The sequence below is a fragment of the Pelecanus crispus genome, chromosome 6, assembly GCF_030463565.1.
Source record: "Pelecanus crispus isolate bPelCri1 chromosome 6, bPelCri1.pri, whole genome shotgun sequence".
Classification (NCBI taxonomy): Eukaryota; Metazoa; Chordata; class Aves; order Pelecaniformes; family Pelecanidae; genus Pelecanus; species Pelecanus crispus.
Window position 1 is genome coordinate 34,679,078 of NC_134648.1, and position 18,130 is coordinate 34,697,207.

Below are 18,130 nucleotides of genomic sequence, written 5' to 3' on the forward strand. Positions count from 1 at the left end.
GTTTTCCAACAATAGATATCTGGGCATCTAGAAGGTTCTTAAAAGGGCTAAACCGGGGGGGGGGTAGTTTAATCTGAGAGCAGATGTCTTTGATATTAGAGGATGTTGTGAGCCAGATGAGGCATTTACAGTGCTTACCTCTTTCTCCTACATTAGCCTGGCCACAGTTCGGATTAGATACCTGCTCTGCATGCAGAAGAATTTTTGGCAGGTCTCTGAGGGGTCTGGCAGAGAATAGCATTTTCATGCCATGGTACAAATATACAAACGTTTCTCTTTTCACTAAAATAAATAGGAGCCAAGATGCAGTTGCAGTATCTAATGGATTTTTATAGAAATAAATACAAATGCAGGGGGAGGAAGGGGAAGAAATATTCCCAGTCAAACCTGCTACATAAGGCAAATTCTCCTCCTTGCCCTTACTGAAGTATTTCCTTATCTTCCCTCTTCCCCTTCAATCCCTGATCTCACTGGGTACATTTCGTATGTGGAGATACTGTAAGATGCACATCCATGAAGAAACCAATTGGCTGAATCACTAGGGTCATTTCAGGTCTGTTTCTAGATGTATGCAATGCACAGTGGACTAGCGCAGAAGTTTTGCTTTAGCACAAGTGTAAAATTATTACTGTGCCCAGAAGACGGGAAATATTTAGGGCAGCCTGAATGATATTCCAGTGCTGGTCTTGTACATGCTGTGCTGTTTAGAGGGTGGGGGCAAGGAGAAGTAAGAAAGGATAGATTTTGTGCTTTCCAAAGAAGCTGCACTGGCATATTTGTGCCTCTCCCTGTGTGAGGGTGTGTGTGACCCTTGGGAGAAGCAAGCACAGAGGCTGTCCCTTTGAAGGGACAAAGACCGAAATTTTAATCTGAAATGGTTTTCACCCAAACCAGTATCTTTATAGTACTAAATGCTGATGATTTGTTGCCAGGCACTGCTGCTAACCATCATCTCTGTCTTTCAGCAAGGAATGGCTATTAAATGGTATTTCAGAGCTGCATGCCCAATGCTGCTCATTAAATGAAGACAGTGGGAATCCTTGGGCAGGGGGGAGGGGAATCCTCTGTAGCCCCCAGACAAACCAGAGTGGAGCACACTACATCAGAGTCGTTAAGATACTCCCACAGCTTTTTATTTTTTTCTCAGCCGTCATGGCATGCTGCACATATTAATCATTCTGTTGCATCTTCGGGGTGGGGAGGGGGGGAGGCAAAAGTATCCTTAAAGCAGTTTGTCAGCATCCAATAGCTAAATGCTAACAATCCGAAATGATTACTCATTTCCAAAACTATTAGTGATTAGTATCTTTGGTCATTTTAAACAATGCTAAAATTACTCAGCATAGAAGCCCTTTGGTCATGGGTTATAAATGAGTTTCTACCTGAACTTCCCTGATAGCTATTTTTATATCAGTTTTGTGCTTTGTAGAAGATAACTATTCCAACAACCCAATTTGGCATTGGGCTAGGTTATACAGCTACCCCTTCTTTAGACAGTTCCATTCTCGAGGAAATTATTCTTGCTCTACTCTTTTATTGTCTTCTTCAGACCAGCAGAAACTGGGGTTGTGGGGGAAGGCGTATTTGAATCTCCATGGCACAACAGCATTTTATCATTGCTATATTCAAGTCCCTTGCTTTCTGTTTTATCCCTTAAATTCTAATCTGGAGACATCACTGCAATGTGATTCTTCGGTAATTGTGCTGGAACAGCAGAGAGAGTGTATGCTTACTGCAAAAATACACTCATATCCTTTTTCTTGTAGGAAAAGATAATGCAGAGAGACAAGACACTGTGTGAAATTGGCACTGTATTTGAAGAGTTTTATCCAAGACAGGATAAAGCACTGTAGGGAAAAAAGAACAAGTCACTAGCTGAGGGAATCTCTATTTCCCAGTATTTCTCTTAGCTAAGCTGGTTAGGCATGCTGCCAGCCAGGCATGGCCCCTGGAAACTCTCCAGGAAAAATCTCAGCTCACATTGCGAAAGGGTTTCCCCCATCCATGCTGGAGAAGAGATTCCCTTCTCAGAAGCTTAGAGATAAATATTGATTTCTCCCTCCGCAATAGCAAACTAATATTAATGGCACGTGGCCAGTTTCTATCATGGGCACAATGAGGTATTTTAAGCACGAGCCACCAAAGCCAGCATGGAGTATAGATCCCTGAGGTGCAAACAGACCCCACCTCGCTCTCTTCTGACGCTGCTGCTGTTGGCTCACAGGACAGGCACAACTGTTTTTGGCAAGTGAGTGGGAATGAGACAGGCAGTGAGAATTTACGTGCCTATATGACATGTAAGCGCTGGACTGGATTTTGGCCTTATATAGCACTTGCATGGAGAGGAGATCTGGGGAGTGTTAAGTTCTTTTTTATTTTCTGTAGGGATCCAGATTTGCTTGTGAGTGGGTTTAACTCCTGGCTGTGAGGTGCTATTGCTGCCATTAGGAACCCCAGGGTGAGGCCTATGTCCATGGACTTCCAGCAGCAAACAATCAGTGCTGGAAAGGAGAGCTGGGATCCCCATGTCTATTGGGAATTCTCATTATCTGAGTATGGAGCCCACCTGTTTTAGCTGCAGCGGAGTGGGAAGGTCTTGCGTTCAGATTGCTGATGCAGATGGTATTAAATACTTCAGGGTAAATGGGAATTTGAAGAAGAATTTGGAGGATCACAGTTTTGAATTTGAATGCAGTAACATCCTGATGAAATTTTACTTTTGACCTGGTCTGAAGTAAATCTGTGGTATGTCCATAGCATAGCAGGGAATATGAACCTCACAAGTCCTCGTTTGACATCCTAACTATGGGATTGTCCTCCCTCAGTAGTTTGTCTATGGATGTTTGAACATGCTTCTACCTCCTGTTTGAACCCAAAATTTTTTTCCCAGCTTTCTTTTGGGCAATAATTTTCTTTCCTTTAACGTCTGTGTGCCTCTCTTTTAATTTTTTTTTTTTTTTTTTTTCTACTGAAGATGTCAGCTTTTGTCTAGCAAATGTAAGCCTGCCAGCCTGCAGATTCCTTTGAAGTAGTGTGCTGTCTCCCTTGGGTCTCTGCACAACAGGTTGAAAACAATATGTTATTGTGCTTTGCATTAATGGGATGGAACAAAAGGACTATTTATTCCATTGCCTGCAGTGTTCTTGGCCCTTCTGTGACATCATAAAGGGACTTCTTATCCCTTTGTGACAGCTGTAATTACAGTGACTTTGTTGTTACTTCAGTCTTCTCCAAGTAGTTGTCCATGTAGGAACTTGGCAGAAGTCAGAAGTTGGTTTAAGTAGTTTCTTATACTTTCTTGGTATAAAGAGAGTAGATGTCCCTGCCTTGTCTATGTAGGAGGCTGTTGGCCTTGGTGAAAGCATTAAAGAATCAGGTTGTAATGCAAATATGAGTACAGTGTTGTCAATAAGAGGTTTGACTTTTAAGGCTAGAACTCCTAAGGAGACAGTTCAAGCTGAAACTTTTAAAAAGCATCCTCCATATTCTTCTTCTCTAAATCTGTTTGTCAAATAGGGTGCTAGTTTTTCAGTAGGTTAGTGTCTTTGGCAAAGGAAGCCACTGTGATATCCCTTTTCAGAAGAGGAGCTGTGGTGGATCAGCCTCACTCCTTTTCACTTCAACAAACCTCATGACAGTCCTGTAGATCACTTCTTTTTGGTGGGCAGTATGGAAGTGGTGTTGGATTGTTAACCTTCACACCAGGATGTTGAGCTCATCTCTGCTCCTGATCTGCTGTGTCTGCATAGTCACAGCACAAGCTGTATGCTGGTATTTTCTTCCCCTACCTCTAAAATGAAGAATGTCTTCCTCCTTCACATAAATGCTGTGAGGCTTAACAATTTAATGCTTGTAAAGTATTTTGAAATCCTAGGAAGAACTGCAAAGTAGAGAAGCAGGATCTTGTTGAATTACCTGATCTGAGACCATTAAAAAAAAAAAACCAACCTTTCAATATATCTTTAAATTTATAGAAAGTGTATACCTCAATAGTTGCCTTCTCTGCATGAATAGGAACAAACTTCAGCCTCACGGTTTCCAGAGTAGCAATTCCTGAGCGACTTTCCCCTCTAGTATTACATCAGAGAGGTTTACTTCTCCAGGGATAGGCAAAGAGCCCGATGATGATGAACCTGCTCTCTCTCACTCTGTCCCCCCACCCCCCCTTGCTTTGTTTCTTTTTGATTTTTAAACTTTTCATCTTTACAGAAATTTCTAGCTCTGAGTCAAGCTTGATGCCTAATTCCCTCACTTGGTAATCATCTCTCAGAGTTTTTCTCCCTGCTCCTGTTCTACCTCGGCACAGTATGCCTTCAGATGGCAGCACTTAAGGGAATGTTCCTGCCAAAATAAAGCTGAAAGTGACCTGCATGCAGACGATCAAAATTTTCAAGGTCATATTTCTGACAATAGGAGCTTTATTGTTAGTCTAGTGCATCCTGTCCCTTCAGGACGGTCACAGCCTGGCACTTTAGAGATGATTCTCCCTTCTCCTACCACTGACTAGATATGGTTTGGAGAAAAGGCAGACTGAGCTTGTCAGGTAAGCAAGCCTTATGATATGATATGAGGATGGAGTATGTTTGTCTGGATCACCTGGCAGGTCTGAGTAACTGTCAGAGGATAACTGAAAGAAACACTGTTCAGGAAGAAGAGCAGATGCTCCAGTCCACCAAGCCATGGAGCTCTCCCCCGCATTAACAGGATGAGCACACAGACTTTTTCTTGTCATAGGTATTAATATACTCCCCTAAAGGCTCTGATGGCTGTACCTATGAATTGGATCCTGCTGAGCAATACTTTGTTCCTGAGTTACTTGTGAATGGAGACAGCATAGTGGAAGGTGTTTCAAACTACTGTGTTTCAAACTATCCTGTAGTTTGAAAGGCATTAGTGTTTTGTATGTTCTCATTAGAAACCTGAGAAGAGATCCCAAGAAGTCTGCCTTAGGTGGTCAGGCATGGACTGTTGGTGTGCCTGAGCTAGCCAAAAAGTAGGCATTTGTGTTTGGCCGGGCAGGAGCACCTTAAGAGAGAGCAAGCCAGTGCAGAATAATTGGCGTCATATTAGTATTTTGCTACTATGGGAGAGAAATTGAGGAACCTGAGCAGGGATCTAGGTGAGCCCTTGGTAGAAAAGTCTTAACCACAAGTTTATTTGGTGGCATGGATCTCCCTGTCCTGGTTTTGGCTGGAATAGAGTTAATTTTCTTCCTAGTAGCAGGCATAGTGCTGTGTTTTGGATTTAGTATGAGAAGAATGCTGATAACACACTGGTGTTTTAGTTGTTGCTAAGTACTACTTAAGCTAGTCAAGGACTTTTCAGCTTGCCATGCTCTGCCAGGGGCACAAGAAACTGGGAGGGGGCACAGCCAGGATAGTTGATCCAAACTGACCAAAGGGCTATTCCATACCATATGATGTCATGCTCAGTATAGAAACTGGGGGGGGGGGGGAGGTTGGCCGGGGAGGGCGTGATTGCTGCTCGGGAACTGTCTGGGTATCGGTTGGCGGGTGGTAAGCAATTGCATTGTGCATCACTTGCTTTGTATATTGTTGTTGTTATTCTATTTTTATTATTATAATTACTATTTTACTTTATTTCAATTATTAAACTGTTCTTATCTCAACCCAGGAGTGTTTCTCACTGTTACTCCTCCGATTCTCTCCCCCATCCCATTGGGGTAGGGGGAGCGAGCGAGCGGCTGCGTGGTGCTTAATTGCTGGCTGGGGCTAAACCACGACAGTATGTTACTCATACTTGAATCCTTTTGTATCATTCTTAAGAAGTCTTCTCCCATAATTCATGTCAGCCTTTCAAATGTTTGCAAATTTGTCATCTGTAGTCATTGGTTTGCCAAGCTATTAACTCTTCTGAATTAATTCTCTTATAAGTCAGTCTCGCCATTTCCCGATAATTTTGCTGCTGTTCTTTTTGAATACCTCTCAATTTGTCATTGTGAATGCATCTAAAGCAAAGGCATTGGCACTTTGCTAAGTTTATAACACATCCAAGTTTCCCAGGCACATTCCCTGAGTAAATATACTTCAGTGTAATCCTGCAAATGGACACTTATTTTTTTCTGGCTCCATATACTTCAGATTAAGATTGTACTTGAAAGTTGTCAAAACTAAGGAGATACAGCATGTGGTGTGCAGCAGCATGGATAGTCCTTCTGCTGGGCTTATTATGAGACCACTGTCTGGGACAGGCTGTCAGCACTGGCATACGCTGCACCCATCTCCAGCAACTCCTCCTCAGTGATTTCTGTTTGATGCCCTCAGTCCCATGCCAGCCCCTTCAGCTGTCTCCTTCAGGCACAGTCAGGACTGAGGGTAAGGGAAGCAGGTGAAGGTTGGAAAAATGGCATATTACTTCTCATATGGCACAATCTACTACAAATACCATGTTGTGTACACAGACACCCAAGCTGGGCCATTAGTGTCATGAGTGGTGTGACAAACCCTTGGGCTGGTGGATTAACTTCTGCTGGCTTCTGTGTGAGCCTGCAAACAGTAGAGACAGGGATGTTCATTCTGCAGGGACAGAAAATAGTTCCTTAATTTAGCTAGCTAGTTGCCCTGCCTCTCCATTGGTAAGGCAGGTTCCCACTCAAGCTCTGAAACATAGTTTGGATGAGTGTTCACTGTCCCCAACAAGAGTCTGTCCCCAGACAGTCTGTTCACTGTCCGCAACAATATTTAACGGAGAGCACGCTGGGTCAGCTACCTTCTGAATAGCAGGCTATAAATGTGTACGGCTCGAGGCAAAAGATACACAGTGGTAAACTTCCTCCCAGTTGTGGCTGCAGGAAGGAAGCTCTGCTCAGGACAATGCCTGCCGTCGGTGCAACAGGGTAGAAAGTGGAACAGTAATGGAGAAAGAAAATTGTAAAAGACTTCAAGTAATACCAGTATATTGAGTCAGGACTGTGCCTGCCCTTTTGTAGGATGAAGCTGTAAGTGGAAACACTGAAGGTATCCCATTCTCACAGCTAAATCTTGTTTATGATTTTTAATTAAAAATATTCTGAATACACTGAAAAGTTAACTGCTGAAATGCATGCTGTTTCCTTTCTGCAGCATGATTAATATTTTTTTCTGTCCTGACATTCTTCTGGTAAAATCGCATTGCATCACAATATTGAAGCATAAGTAGATTTCCAACTCTCCCTCAGCAGCAGCATCAGTTTTTAATCCACATACAGTGTTTTAGAAGCCACTGAAATAAGCTCTTTATGCTTCGCGACTGCAAAGATTTTAGTGTTGGCTCATGCGTCAGGCAATTCAGAAGCATATTATAATGTCTGAAAAGCCACGGCAACCTCCAGAGAAATTCCTCCTGAAAAGACAGCTAAGGAATGTATTCAGCCCAACCTGAGAGGAAAAGATCCTTTGCAGAGCAGAACCTGGCTGAAATAGAATTGCTGCTGAGACGGAGTTGGCTGTCGCAGACCTACAGAGGCTTGGCCTGTCGTTCTTCTCAAGGGTGCAGTTGAGCACCTTGCCTTGTGTCTCTTCTCTTAGCATTTGTGGGTTTGCATGAGGGAATGCGTTTAGCAGTCTAAGTTGTAAATTTCAGGCTGTCATTTCCCAGGAAATTCCTGGTCTATTAGAGTGTATTAACCTGAAGGGTGGAGAACTGTCCTCAGCAGAAGCTCCCTTCATTCAAAATGCGGCAGAGTGGAGTCAGCTGCATGCCAAGAGACGCCTTGTCTTTTTCTTCTTTCTGTAATGTGACTCTGCTCCTCAGATGTCTATTCTCCAGCCAGTTCTCCTGTCCTGGTCCAAGTCTGAAGCATCCAAGTCTGAAGTGGGGGCCTTAAGTGGGGTCCTTGTATAACCCTGTATCCCTGCTTCATCAGAGCTACCTCAAGTTCTCTGGCTGCACTGAAGCTGCAGATTTCTTAGCACTTGGATGCTTTCCTGGAAGAAACCCTGTAGTTCCTCAAGCTTTGATCAGTTCTGCCAGTTGGGCTGTTTGCAAATACGCCAATGGCCACACTCTGAGAACTGTTTTTCTTGAGACTTGCAAGCTATTGCCTCTTGCAACTGGAGGCTGAGCCTGTATAAACAGAGACCTGCTTATGGCAGTATTTTGTTTCTTCAATGCCTTCTGGCATTTTAAGTGAAAGTTAGCATACTTGACAAAAGCAGGTGCTTTTGGCTAATTGGATTTGGAGTGACCTGATGGGCTGTCACACCCTGGTCCATGACTTGCAGATTGATAGCTTTTGCCCATAGCGAAGAGAACCTGGCATACGCAGCGATCGTCCAGCCAGGAAGAGTAGTGCTCTGTGTGTGCTGGAGTGAGGACCCACCCAGATAGCTTTTCCCAGGTATGAAGTACCAAAGACAGGTCTGTGTCACCACCTCTTCTCAATGTCCTGTTGAGCTTCTTTTTTAGCTGGTGTTCTGCCCGCATGCATTTAAATCCTTTCCTGCTTAGTCTGTATTCACAGTGTATTAGGAAAATCACTTTTTAGGCTTGGTTAATACACAAGCCTTGAACCTCTGGAGAACTGAGTGTGAGAGAGACACAGGTCACACTGAAATGAGCTTCGGTCTTATCCAATTGCTAAAGAAAACTTACTAATAGCAGCCATGCCGTGTAATTCAATGTCATTCCACATGATAGTGAGTTTTTTTTGCTAGAGCTCCAGGCCAAAAGGGCTGAACAGCAGAAGGACTGAGACATATTGGAGGAAGAACTGTATGCCTGCCTAGGGCTGTGGGACATAAGTGAGCACTGCTGCAATATGACTGAAGTGCCTTGGCAAAGATCTGCCAGAAGCCCCCCGTCCTGCATGTCTGTAGCTGAGATAATGCCTCCTTCACCACTATAAGCACTACACAGGGAATAAAGTCCATGATCTGGTTTGGGCTCTCTCCTTCCACCTCTGTGGGCCCAGGATTCTGGATCCTGGTTTAGAAAAATGTATTGGGGAAAACTGAAACTCTTGTGAAGTTGCTGAGTGTTTTGCACTTGACCATGTAGGGCTGGGATTTCACTCACTGGTTTCCTGAAGTGATGTTCTCTAGCTTCGTCTTTTGTGGTCTCATATTTCACATCTGGATCAACACATCTCAGAAAAAAATGCTGAGATATTACTTTGGTGCTCCCCGGTTGGTCCCCTGCATGAATCTGATGTTGCCTTTAATACTGTCTTTTGTGTTGAACTTTTACATAGCAGAGGATTTTCCTGGTGTTTGAGATATGATAGATCAGTGCATTTATTTGTACACACACTCCTCTGCGTGTTTTCATGAGGCTGCCTAGGTAAGTTGACTGCAGGGACCAAGCACTGCCAAGCCCAGGACTAAGCCTCTGGCAAAAGACTTTACACAGCGCATCTAATAAAGGCAGAGGTGTGAAGAGATGCTCCTTTCCAGTCTGACTCCTTTCATGGAGCACACTAGTTAGCATCTGGAGCCCCGGGTGTCCTTCACTTGCATTTGTTGAGCCAAGGGTCTCTTCTGTGGTGAGCAAGCTCCCCCATCCTACAGAGAGGAGACATCATCTCTACAAAGGAGACCTTGGTGTTATGGTGTGTGACTTGACTCTCAAAGACGAAAGGATTAAAATCAAACCTAGGTGGTAGAGCAGTCTGTTATGGGACCTTTGTTGCCAGGAGTGCTCCATGATCTGAAGACTAGCAGAGGGTGAGGTGATTTGGCCATTTCTTTCAGTCCCTTAACACGGTCCTTGCTCACTAGCGATGTCAGAATATCAACTGTAGTTCTGGTCCCCCTTTACTGTGTTTCTCTTGTTCCTAGAAACAAAGCTTTGCCAGGGAAAATTAAGTAATTGTACCAAATTATATGCAGATGGTGCTTTGAGAGGAGATATGGTTAAGTTAGTTACTGGTTCATCATCTGCACTCATCCTTGGTAAAGGCGTCTTTTTTCAAGGTAGTGTGTGTGGTCATGCACAGACATCAGAGCAATCGGGCTAGGTCAGAACAAAACCCCAATCTAACCTGGTATTCTGGCTCAGACTGTGTGTGATACCTAGTGAAGAGTAGAAGAGCATAGCAAAGATCTACAACGCTTCCTTTGAACACTCAGAGTTTGCGACTATTTGCCGAAAACAAATTTGTTTAGCAACTCCCAGTGGATTTCTTTTCTCCATGTTCATACGGATCATAAGAAAGGATGGGTTAGTGTCTGTTCAGCGGTGGATGGATGTGGTAGAGTGGAACATCCAGTCTGTACTAGGGTGATAAACGGAATATTGCTTAGTGTGTTGGCTGCTTAGAGAAAGTAATATCTGACTGAGATAGCCACAGACGTGGTCTTGTCTCCAGCCTCTGGGGAGCTGGTTAAGCTGCTCAGCACAGTTATGCGAGAAAGATTTTGGTGATACACCATGGAAAATAATGGTCTGAAGTAGGGAGGTAAAGAGAAAGTTAGTGATAGAAATTTCAATGTATGATATTAATTGATGGTAGAATTTAGTGGTCACATGGATGGACATCTCCTGTCTGGAAACCCGTGTTTCTGGTAGGAGTTCCCAGGAACTCCTGCTCTGAAAAGTCACAGGATGACATAATCTACTAGTATCACACCATCTGCTTCTCCATCCTAGACCTACCAGAAGCATATCAATATAATGAAGCTTTTTAGTTTCTTTCCCTTCTGAAAAGTTAGGGCATGGTTCACTGTCCCAGTGAGAATTTCACTTCTACCTCTGTGTGAAAGAAGGATAAATGAAGTGACTAACACAACAACTGACTCAGAGTATCTCCCAGAATCTAAACTATCTCACCAGACACTTTGATTTCTGAACCAAACCAACCAGGAAATCAGGGAAGGCTTGAATAAAAACTGGAAAATTTCAAATTCTGTTTTGTCAGGGACCTGCATTAAAAGCTCTGAACTGATACACTACCAACTGTAAGCGTAAAGAGGTTCCTCTCTGGGTTTGAATTCTGAGTCCTGGGCTATCTGCTGCTTTTGTAAAGCAGCTGCAGTCTGGTTAGCTTTCCTCCCTGTCTCTCTTTGCTTCTGAGCTGTTCTCTGTCTCTGTTGAAGATGGAAATGAGACAGAATGCTCCAAGTCCCTTTGTGTAGGGTTTACAGCACGATTTTGTGGGCTGAATGCGATGCAGGCATGAATCACAGTTCCCTTTAAGATACTGCTGTATTCGATTCCCTGGCTCTTCCATCTGACTCAGAACAGGCTGCAGATTTTTGGTTTTAATCTAAGCAATAGCCAATTTACTCAAGAGATGAGTATTTGCTGACTGTTGCTGCTGTTCTTATGCTCAGATTGCAAACCCCTTGGAAAATGAGGCCAGCTCGTGCATTTGTGTACAAATCTGGTTTCAAATCTGGCTTGGATTCTCTCTTGCAGCTCAGCAAGTGACTGACATGTTCACTTTAGCATAGCTTCCTCCCAAGACAAGCCGTGGGCTGTGCCAAAGTGCCGTGAGGCATTCACTGCGCATTCAGTCGCACACCGGAGGCAGATTCTGCAGCACCCTGGAGACAGGGGTGAGATGAGGACAGTGGCAGCCATGATTCAGAGCTGCTTTGCATTTTGGTCTTGCTAATAGGTAACACTGAAAATTTTTATTTGCGGTGAACCAAGATGCAAATCAGATCCCAATTCAATAATGCCCTTGTGTTACTGAAGTTATTTGAAAGAAAGTGCTAAACCAGTACAGCTTCTGTTCAGTTCAAATTCAGGTATGGCTGAGGCTGATGCAGTTCAGTCCACAATAGTTCATTAAAGGGATTCACAGGGAAAAGTACACCATTTAAATACAGAAGTGTCCATGTGATGGCCATAACCCCTGGTATCAGCCAGAGAAATACTTTTGCTCATCTTTCCTTTATCTCTGGTGGGGTCTCCTCATCATTTGTGCTTCCAGAGCTGTCCTGCAGCCTGGCTCTTGGCTGCTTCAGTTGTGCAGGGTGGCTTTCAGGGGCTGTGGCTCTGTGCTGGGAACAAGAGCGGTGCAGGCACGTGGGGGACAGGGAAGACTTATGTTCTGCCAGTGCTGTGCACATATGAGGTGAACCGGTCTCCGTGCATTATTCTAACATGGTAATCAAGGAGAGATTTGTGTTTCCCTGCTTGTTCGCTTATTTGTTGTTTGGATGAAACATAAACTTTAACATGGAAGTAGAAAAAGCTATAGCTGAAAGAGGCTTTCAGTTTAACTTTCTTGTTTGAAATACAAAGCCTGATGCAGACCAGCCTTTGCAGATGGCCCTGACTTGGATAACTGGCAAAAGCATTTCTAATTTAAAAAGTCTCCCTTCTCTTCCTATTAGTTACTCCTCTAAGCAAAGCAGCTGGCATGACCTGGGCAAGTTGTGTTTGTGTTGTTACTGTGAGACAATAGCTCAGCCTGAGGGAAGAAGACAACCTACTTACCATATCCTCTGGGAGTGTTACAGTGGGACTCTGTAGAAACCAGTGTTTCTCCGAAGCTTACTGAGACTATCTGAGAGTCTGAGGAGTAAACCCATGAGATGTGGGAGATAAAGAACTGAACTGAGGGCTATGAGTCCATAGAAGACAGGCTTTGGTCTCCTCAACAGATGTGGCTGATGTCATATGGACTCCCGTATGCAGCCTCCACTTCTGTATCTTCTTCCCCAGTCAGAGCGGGGATATTCCTGCTGCAGAGGACAGGGCAACAGAGATCTGCAGAGAAGGGCAGCAGAAGGCAAGGGCACATCATGTCCCTAAATACCAGCCATGGGTTCAACAGAGGGTTCACTGCTAATGTGCTGGCAGAGGTTGAGAGCTACCTGACCTCGCTCCAGTCCAATGCTCTGATGTATCCTAAAAACAAGAGTTTGCATAATTCAAGCAAAGAGCTAAGTGGAGGTTGTACAAGGTCTGAAGAGAGCAGTGGGCAGGGGTCCAGCTAGGGTCAGGTGGTTTGCTGCCTTCCTGCAGTAATACATCATCTGTTTTGCCAAAACTCACAAAGAACAAGAAGCATTACAGCATATTCTGGAGGGAAAGGGAACTGCTGTACTGCCAGAGGCAGGCATTTTGAGGGACATGGTTTAAGGTATGAAGACTGGTTGTACATTAAGTCAGGCTTGGGACTGCACTTTTCATATCGAAGCTACTGTGTTTTTCCACAGTAGCAGTGGTCTCACAGAAAGCATTCCTAGGTGATTTACAGAGCTACTGCAGTCATCAAAAATACATAAGCCAGCAGTGTGAGGAAAGTAGATGGAGTATGCCAGACCTCTGGCTACCTGACAACAGAGGGGTTCTCACTCATACCATGGCAGCTCAGTGACACCAGACACTAGGGAAGGTGCAGCTTATTCTGGCTCCACCAGAAGCAGCTACCAGACGCAAAAGAGAATTTTAGCCAAATGAACCTGTCATGTCATTGTATGGGGACACGTAAACAACACTCACTTTTCTTGCAGTGCTTGATTAAAAGAAGAATTCAGTTGCCCTGAGTTACTAGAGATGCATCTTCACCACACAGTAGCTGTAAGTGAACTGTAAATATACCAGGCATGGGCAGTTTCCACTCATTGCCTGAAAACATTATTTCTGTAGCAGCACAGCTCTGCAGCTAACCTAATAAATACTGGTGCTGAGCAGGGCTAATTATCTCCAATGCAGCACTGCCCTGGCATGGCTGTGCGGCTTCCCACCCCAGAATTAGCTTAGCTGGGACTTGTTTGGGTGTCTGCATTGTCCTTCATGGTATGGTGGAAACAGTGAGCAGTGCTTGGTGGAGGCGTGTTGCTTGCATGCACCAGACTGCAGTATTGCTCTGCTCTAAATGTACTGGGAAAGTGCTGGACTCCAGAGGAATGAAGTCACTTAACAGCTCCTCTTGAAAATTTGTCCTTGACTTTGGTGAAGTTGTGGTCACCTTGGACCTAATTTTGGAGCAGCAAGTCCTTGTCCCTTCTGGAGACAATGCTTGATAGTATATAGTGCCTCTAAGCAAAATGTTGACTAGTATGCTCGGAGCTTCTTTTTTTCTATAAAGCAGTTACCAGTGTCATATAGCTAACTACTAAATGGTGCTCCTCTGACCAATAGGAGGAATGGATCTCTGTTTCCAAGATCTCATTGCCTAAAACCAGCTTAATAAAAAGTAGATGTTGGGACGTGATGTAAAATGGTGTACAGAAAATATTTGGGGATTCTTTAACTCAAGATTTTGAAGATCAGATAAGACACGTGAGTCAGTGAAACTGGCTCAGTGTCAGCTATTTAAGTGAGAAGATAGATAAATAATCACACATCCTGTAGCAGCTGGATTTGTGGAGGTTCCAGTCCAGTTATATGAGGGAATACAGGGAAATGTCTTACGTGGAAAGGACTAGATAAGCATTTTTTGGAGACCTAATCCCAGTCAGCTGTATAAACACAGGGCCCACTTCTGTTGATCTGTAAGGAGTCTCAATTTGTTTGTCTCAAGATAATTTCAAAATCACTCTTGTCCTTAAAAGAAGTTGCCCTGAGGACAGGAAATGGGGGATATATCCTAGACCAAGACAGTGTGTTTCTTTTCCACTAATGCTTCCAAATGTGGCTTTTCTTTTAATGTAGTACTGGATAAATGAATACACCTCCACCTTGGGGATTGGTGTCTTCCACTCTGGCATCGAGATCTACGGCAGAGGTATGAAGTAGTTCCGTTTCACTACCTACAGAACATGGGGACAACTGTATGGCTAGTCTGATTGGAAAAGCACCCCAAACTTATAGGTTTTGGCAAGGAATGTTTTGAGGAGTGAAAAACTCAGCCAGTTCTCTTTTTAGAGTTCATTGTGGAGTCCAGCAGGAATTTGTGCAGTTCTGTCATGAACCATGTAGCCCTTCTTGTTTTCAGCACGTAACTGCAGCCCCTATAGCTTCTGTAGGTGTGTAGTAGGATGGCAGATAGGAGGGACCAAGCAATGTTGGAAAGCCATTTTGCAGTGAAGGAGGGGGAGAGAGAAAGGGAGAAATGGGGGAGGGGGAAGAGAAAGGCTGATCAGTGGTTGTCTTGCGAGCTGCATGTGCATGTTTGTGCTGATTCTGTGTCAGAGTAAATCCATTTTGCAGTAATTCTTTATGAATATCTATGGTCTAGATATCTTGGAATCTGGGTTTCCAGATCTTGGAAACTGTTCTTTTGAAACACCAGAGTTACAAGGAAAATAAAATGCCTTGTAAGACTTTTGAAATGGTCTGGATGAGATTGAAGCTGATCAGAGCACCCATTGCAAAAGGAGCAGTCAAGGGATCTGGGAAAACAGCTGTAGTGCAGTGAAGGACAGACTAGCATCACAGTCTTTCCGCTTCCTTCTTCAGCATTAAATGGGAATGACTTGGGATGTCTCACTCGTGGTATTTTTAGCCAGTGCCATGCAGTAGATAAACCCCCTGGGGTGCCATGTTCCATCTTGAGCACAGAAGCTTTCACAGGCTGTGCAAGATGGCATGCATGACACCATGAGGTCTACAGGCTGTGTTTCACAGGCCATGCAAGATGGCCTGTATGACATGGAGGGACCTCCTGGCTCGACTTGTGCGCTGAGGTGGCAGACCACAATCAGCTTGGCTTTCAGCAAAGAATTCCAAGTCACTGCCTGTAAATCCCTCTGGAAGAAGACGACTTGATTTCTCCCTACTCTAGAAAAGACTTCTTCCAGCTCAGTACCACCACCAACAGTCTCTTGTAGTGTTTCTAGATGCCTCCACCGCAGAACGTTCCACTGAGAGGAAGCCACCTGGATGGGCACAGAGACAGACTCGGAGAGTTTTCCTGGCGCTGTGGGAAAGCAGTAGTGTTAGCATGGAGGGAGGCTGTGAGGGTATCCTCAGGCTGACAGGTAACTGGACAGAGAAAATGGCTTTCAGAGTCTGGCTGAAACCGATGTTGGCCATCGCCCAGCCCCTGGTGCTGATGCTGAGCTGTGCAGACAGCTGCCATAGACTTTCTCCTGACATTGCGTTCATTCAATTACTCACAGTCTGTTTCTTTCCTTGTCAGAGTTTGCCTATGGAGGGCATCCCTACCCATTCAGTGGAATTTTCGAGATCACACCTGGCAGTGCGGTAGAACTTGGCGAGACCTTTAAATTCAAGTAAGGGCCCTTTTTTCTACCTCTTCTCCTCTCCCCCCTGGTAGCTGTTCGTATAAGGGGAGCAGGGAAGTCCTCTCCTCTGGGTTCCCCTTTCCCTCTCCTCAGAAGCGCCCTCACTGCATCCTTTACATGATCCTGGTTCAAAGGCAGCCCTGCAGGGTTTTTGGTCATGGATAAAAGAGTGTGTACACCAAACAGGGAACAGTGCTGAACTGTGTTTGGCAGCGTTTAAAAGCATACTTACAAATGAATGCAGTTCTCTTTTCCCATTTTCTGTTTTCTGTGCTCCCAGTTTCACCTGTCAGCAAGAACGGGAGTAACTGTGTGTTACACAGAGCCAGTGCACAGGAGAAAAAACAAGACCCAGTCTTTTTATGAGTATCACCAATTTATGGATACTGCACAGAGTACCAGAAGTCATCTCATGTGTTTATTGCTACTTTGTCACAAGGGACAGGGCAGCTGCTAGAGGAGACTGAGAGGATGCTGCATTAACATGTTGTTCAAGGTGTTCAGCCTGTGGGGCTGTGGGTCAAGGAAGCGCTCATGGCAGGTGGGGCTTGACCTTCCCAGACTCCCAGTTCATGTTGAGGGTTGTTGGAGACTTTTAGAAGCATGAATGCTATTGAGTGAGTATTGGGAGAAGCAATAGGTTTCTGCATAAAGTTCTCAGTCTGCTCCTTCCTGGTCCATCCCATTGAAACCCTCTCCATCATGAGAAAATAATCTCCTCTGTCCTACTGGAAGTTTCTGTTGGGGGGTTATGGGCAGAGTAGGAGCAGACCCCCAGAGCTGAGACTTCCCTGGTGATGAGCAGGAAGCTCTCAGGGCTGGTGCCTGTGCTGTAACCTGCTTTGTGCATAAGCTGGAGATACTACCGTGCCATTTTGTTAGTGAAAGTCTCTGATAGCCCCAGACATGCATGTCCATGTTTTAAGCCTGTCCTTCTTGCCAGTGTCTGATCATTTCCTTTTCCCTGGGTATGTATCACTCTCTTCACTGTATCTTTCCATGTTTCTTGTTGTTTTTTTGTTTTTACCTAGAGAATCCATTGCCTTGGGCACTACAGACTTCACAGAAGAGGATGTGGATAAGATTATGGAAGAACTGGGCAAGGAGTACAAAGGAAATGCATACCACCTGATGCACAAGAACTGCAATCACTTCTCTGCTGCTCTGGCTGAGGTGGGCACAGCTATCTTTTAATTTTTTTTATTTTTTTGCAGCTTCAGATCTGTAGTACTGCTTACAGAAAGGGAATTGGTGTCAGCACAGCCTGCCGGGCCAGAGTCCATAGCCAAATCTCCTGTTTCTGCACTTAATATTTTTGGAAGCCCTTTGCTGTTGAAAGGGATGGGATCAGGAGGTGGAGATGCAGCAGGTTCATCACATGTTAGGTCTAAACTGTGTGAGAAATTAAGATTGCCTGCATTTTGGTTCACTGAATAGATGCTGAGCAGGAATTGGAAGGAGAGACCTGGCAAGCATGCAAATGTGCATCATTTTAATAACAAGCACAAATAACCCTACATGATCTGCAAAGGAATAAAAATGGCTTATCAGTGTTCTGCAAACAAAAAACTGCAGTATTCAGGAAGTGGGTGTCCCTTTTCCTTATTTAATGTGCACCATCCAAAACCCATTAAAAAAAGCATTGGTTTTCTCATAGACATCTTTGGTGCTTATTCATTTTCATGTTCACAAAACCACTGTGAATTATAAGAGAGCTGTTATTTCTCTTCAGAGAGAATTGAAGCACAGAGAAGCACAAATTTGTCCCAACCATCTGCTAATTTGGGGTATCTGATTTTTGATTCCTGAAGATCTGATTATTTTGGGGGGAAGCTGCCTTCTTCCTCACACTCCAGATGAAATGCTTAAAGTGTGTTTCAATTAAGGTATGAGTATTCAGCACTTGTGTAAATCTGAATTCAGGATCTTGACCCAGTGCCAGAAAAAGACATGAAAAGCACGAAATAGAAGTGACCTTCCATAGGTATTTTACAGGAAACGCAAGGAAAGAATATTATTCTTCACAAAGAGTTCAACTGCTTTAA

At 44.2% G+C, this 18,130-nt stretch overlaps 1 protein-coding gene across 1 annotated transcript in view; it reads left to right on the forward strand.

Annotated features, from left to right (window-relative positions):
- Positions 1 to 18,130, forward strand: part of LOC104034566 (deubiquitinase DESI2) — a 55,833-nt gene that overhangs the window by 21,123 nt on the left and 16,580 nt on the right. The window contains exons 2-4 of the mRNA XM_075713033.1: positions 14,551 to 14,623; positions 15,980 to 16,073; positions 17,117 to 17,258. Coding sequence (XP_075569148.1) covers positions 14,551 to 14,623; positions 15,980 to 16,073; positions 17,117 to 17,258 — 309 coding nt within the window. The remainder of the gene's footprint in view (positions 1 to 14,550; positions 14,624 to 15,979; positions 16,074 to 17,116; positions 17,259 to 18,130) is intronic.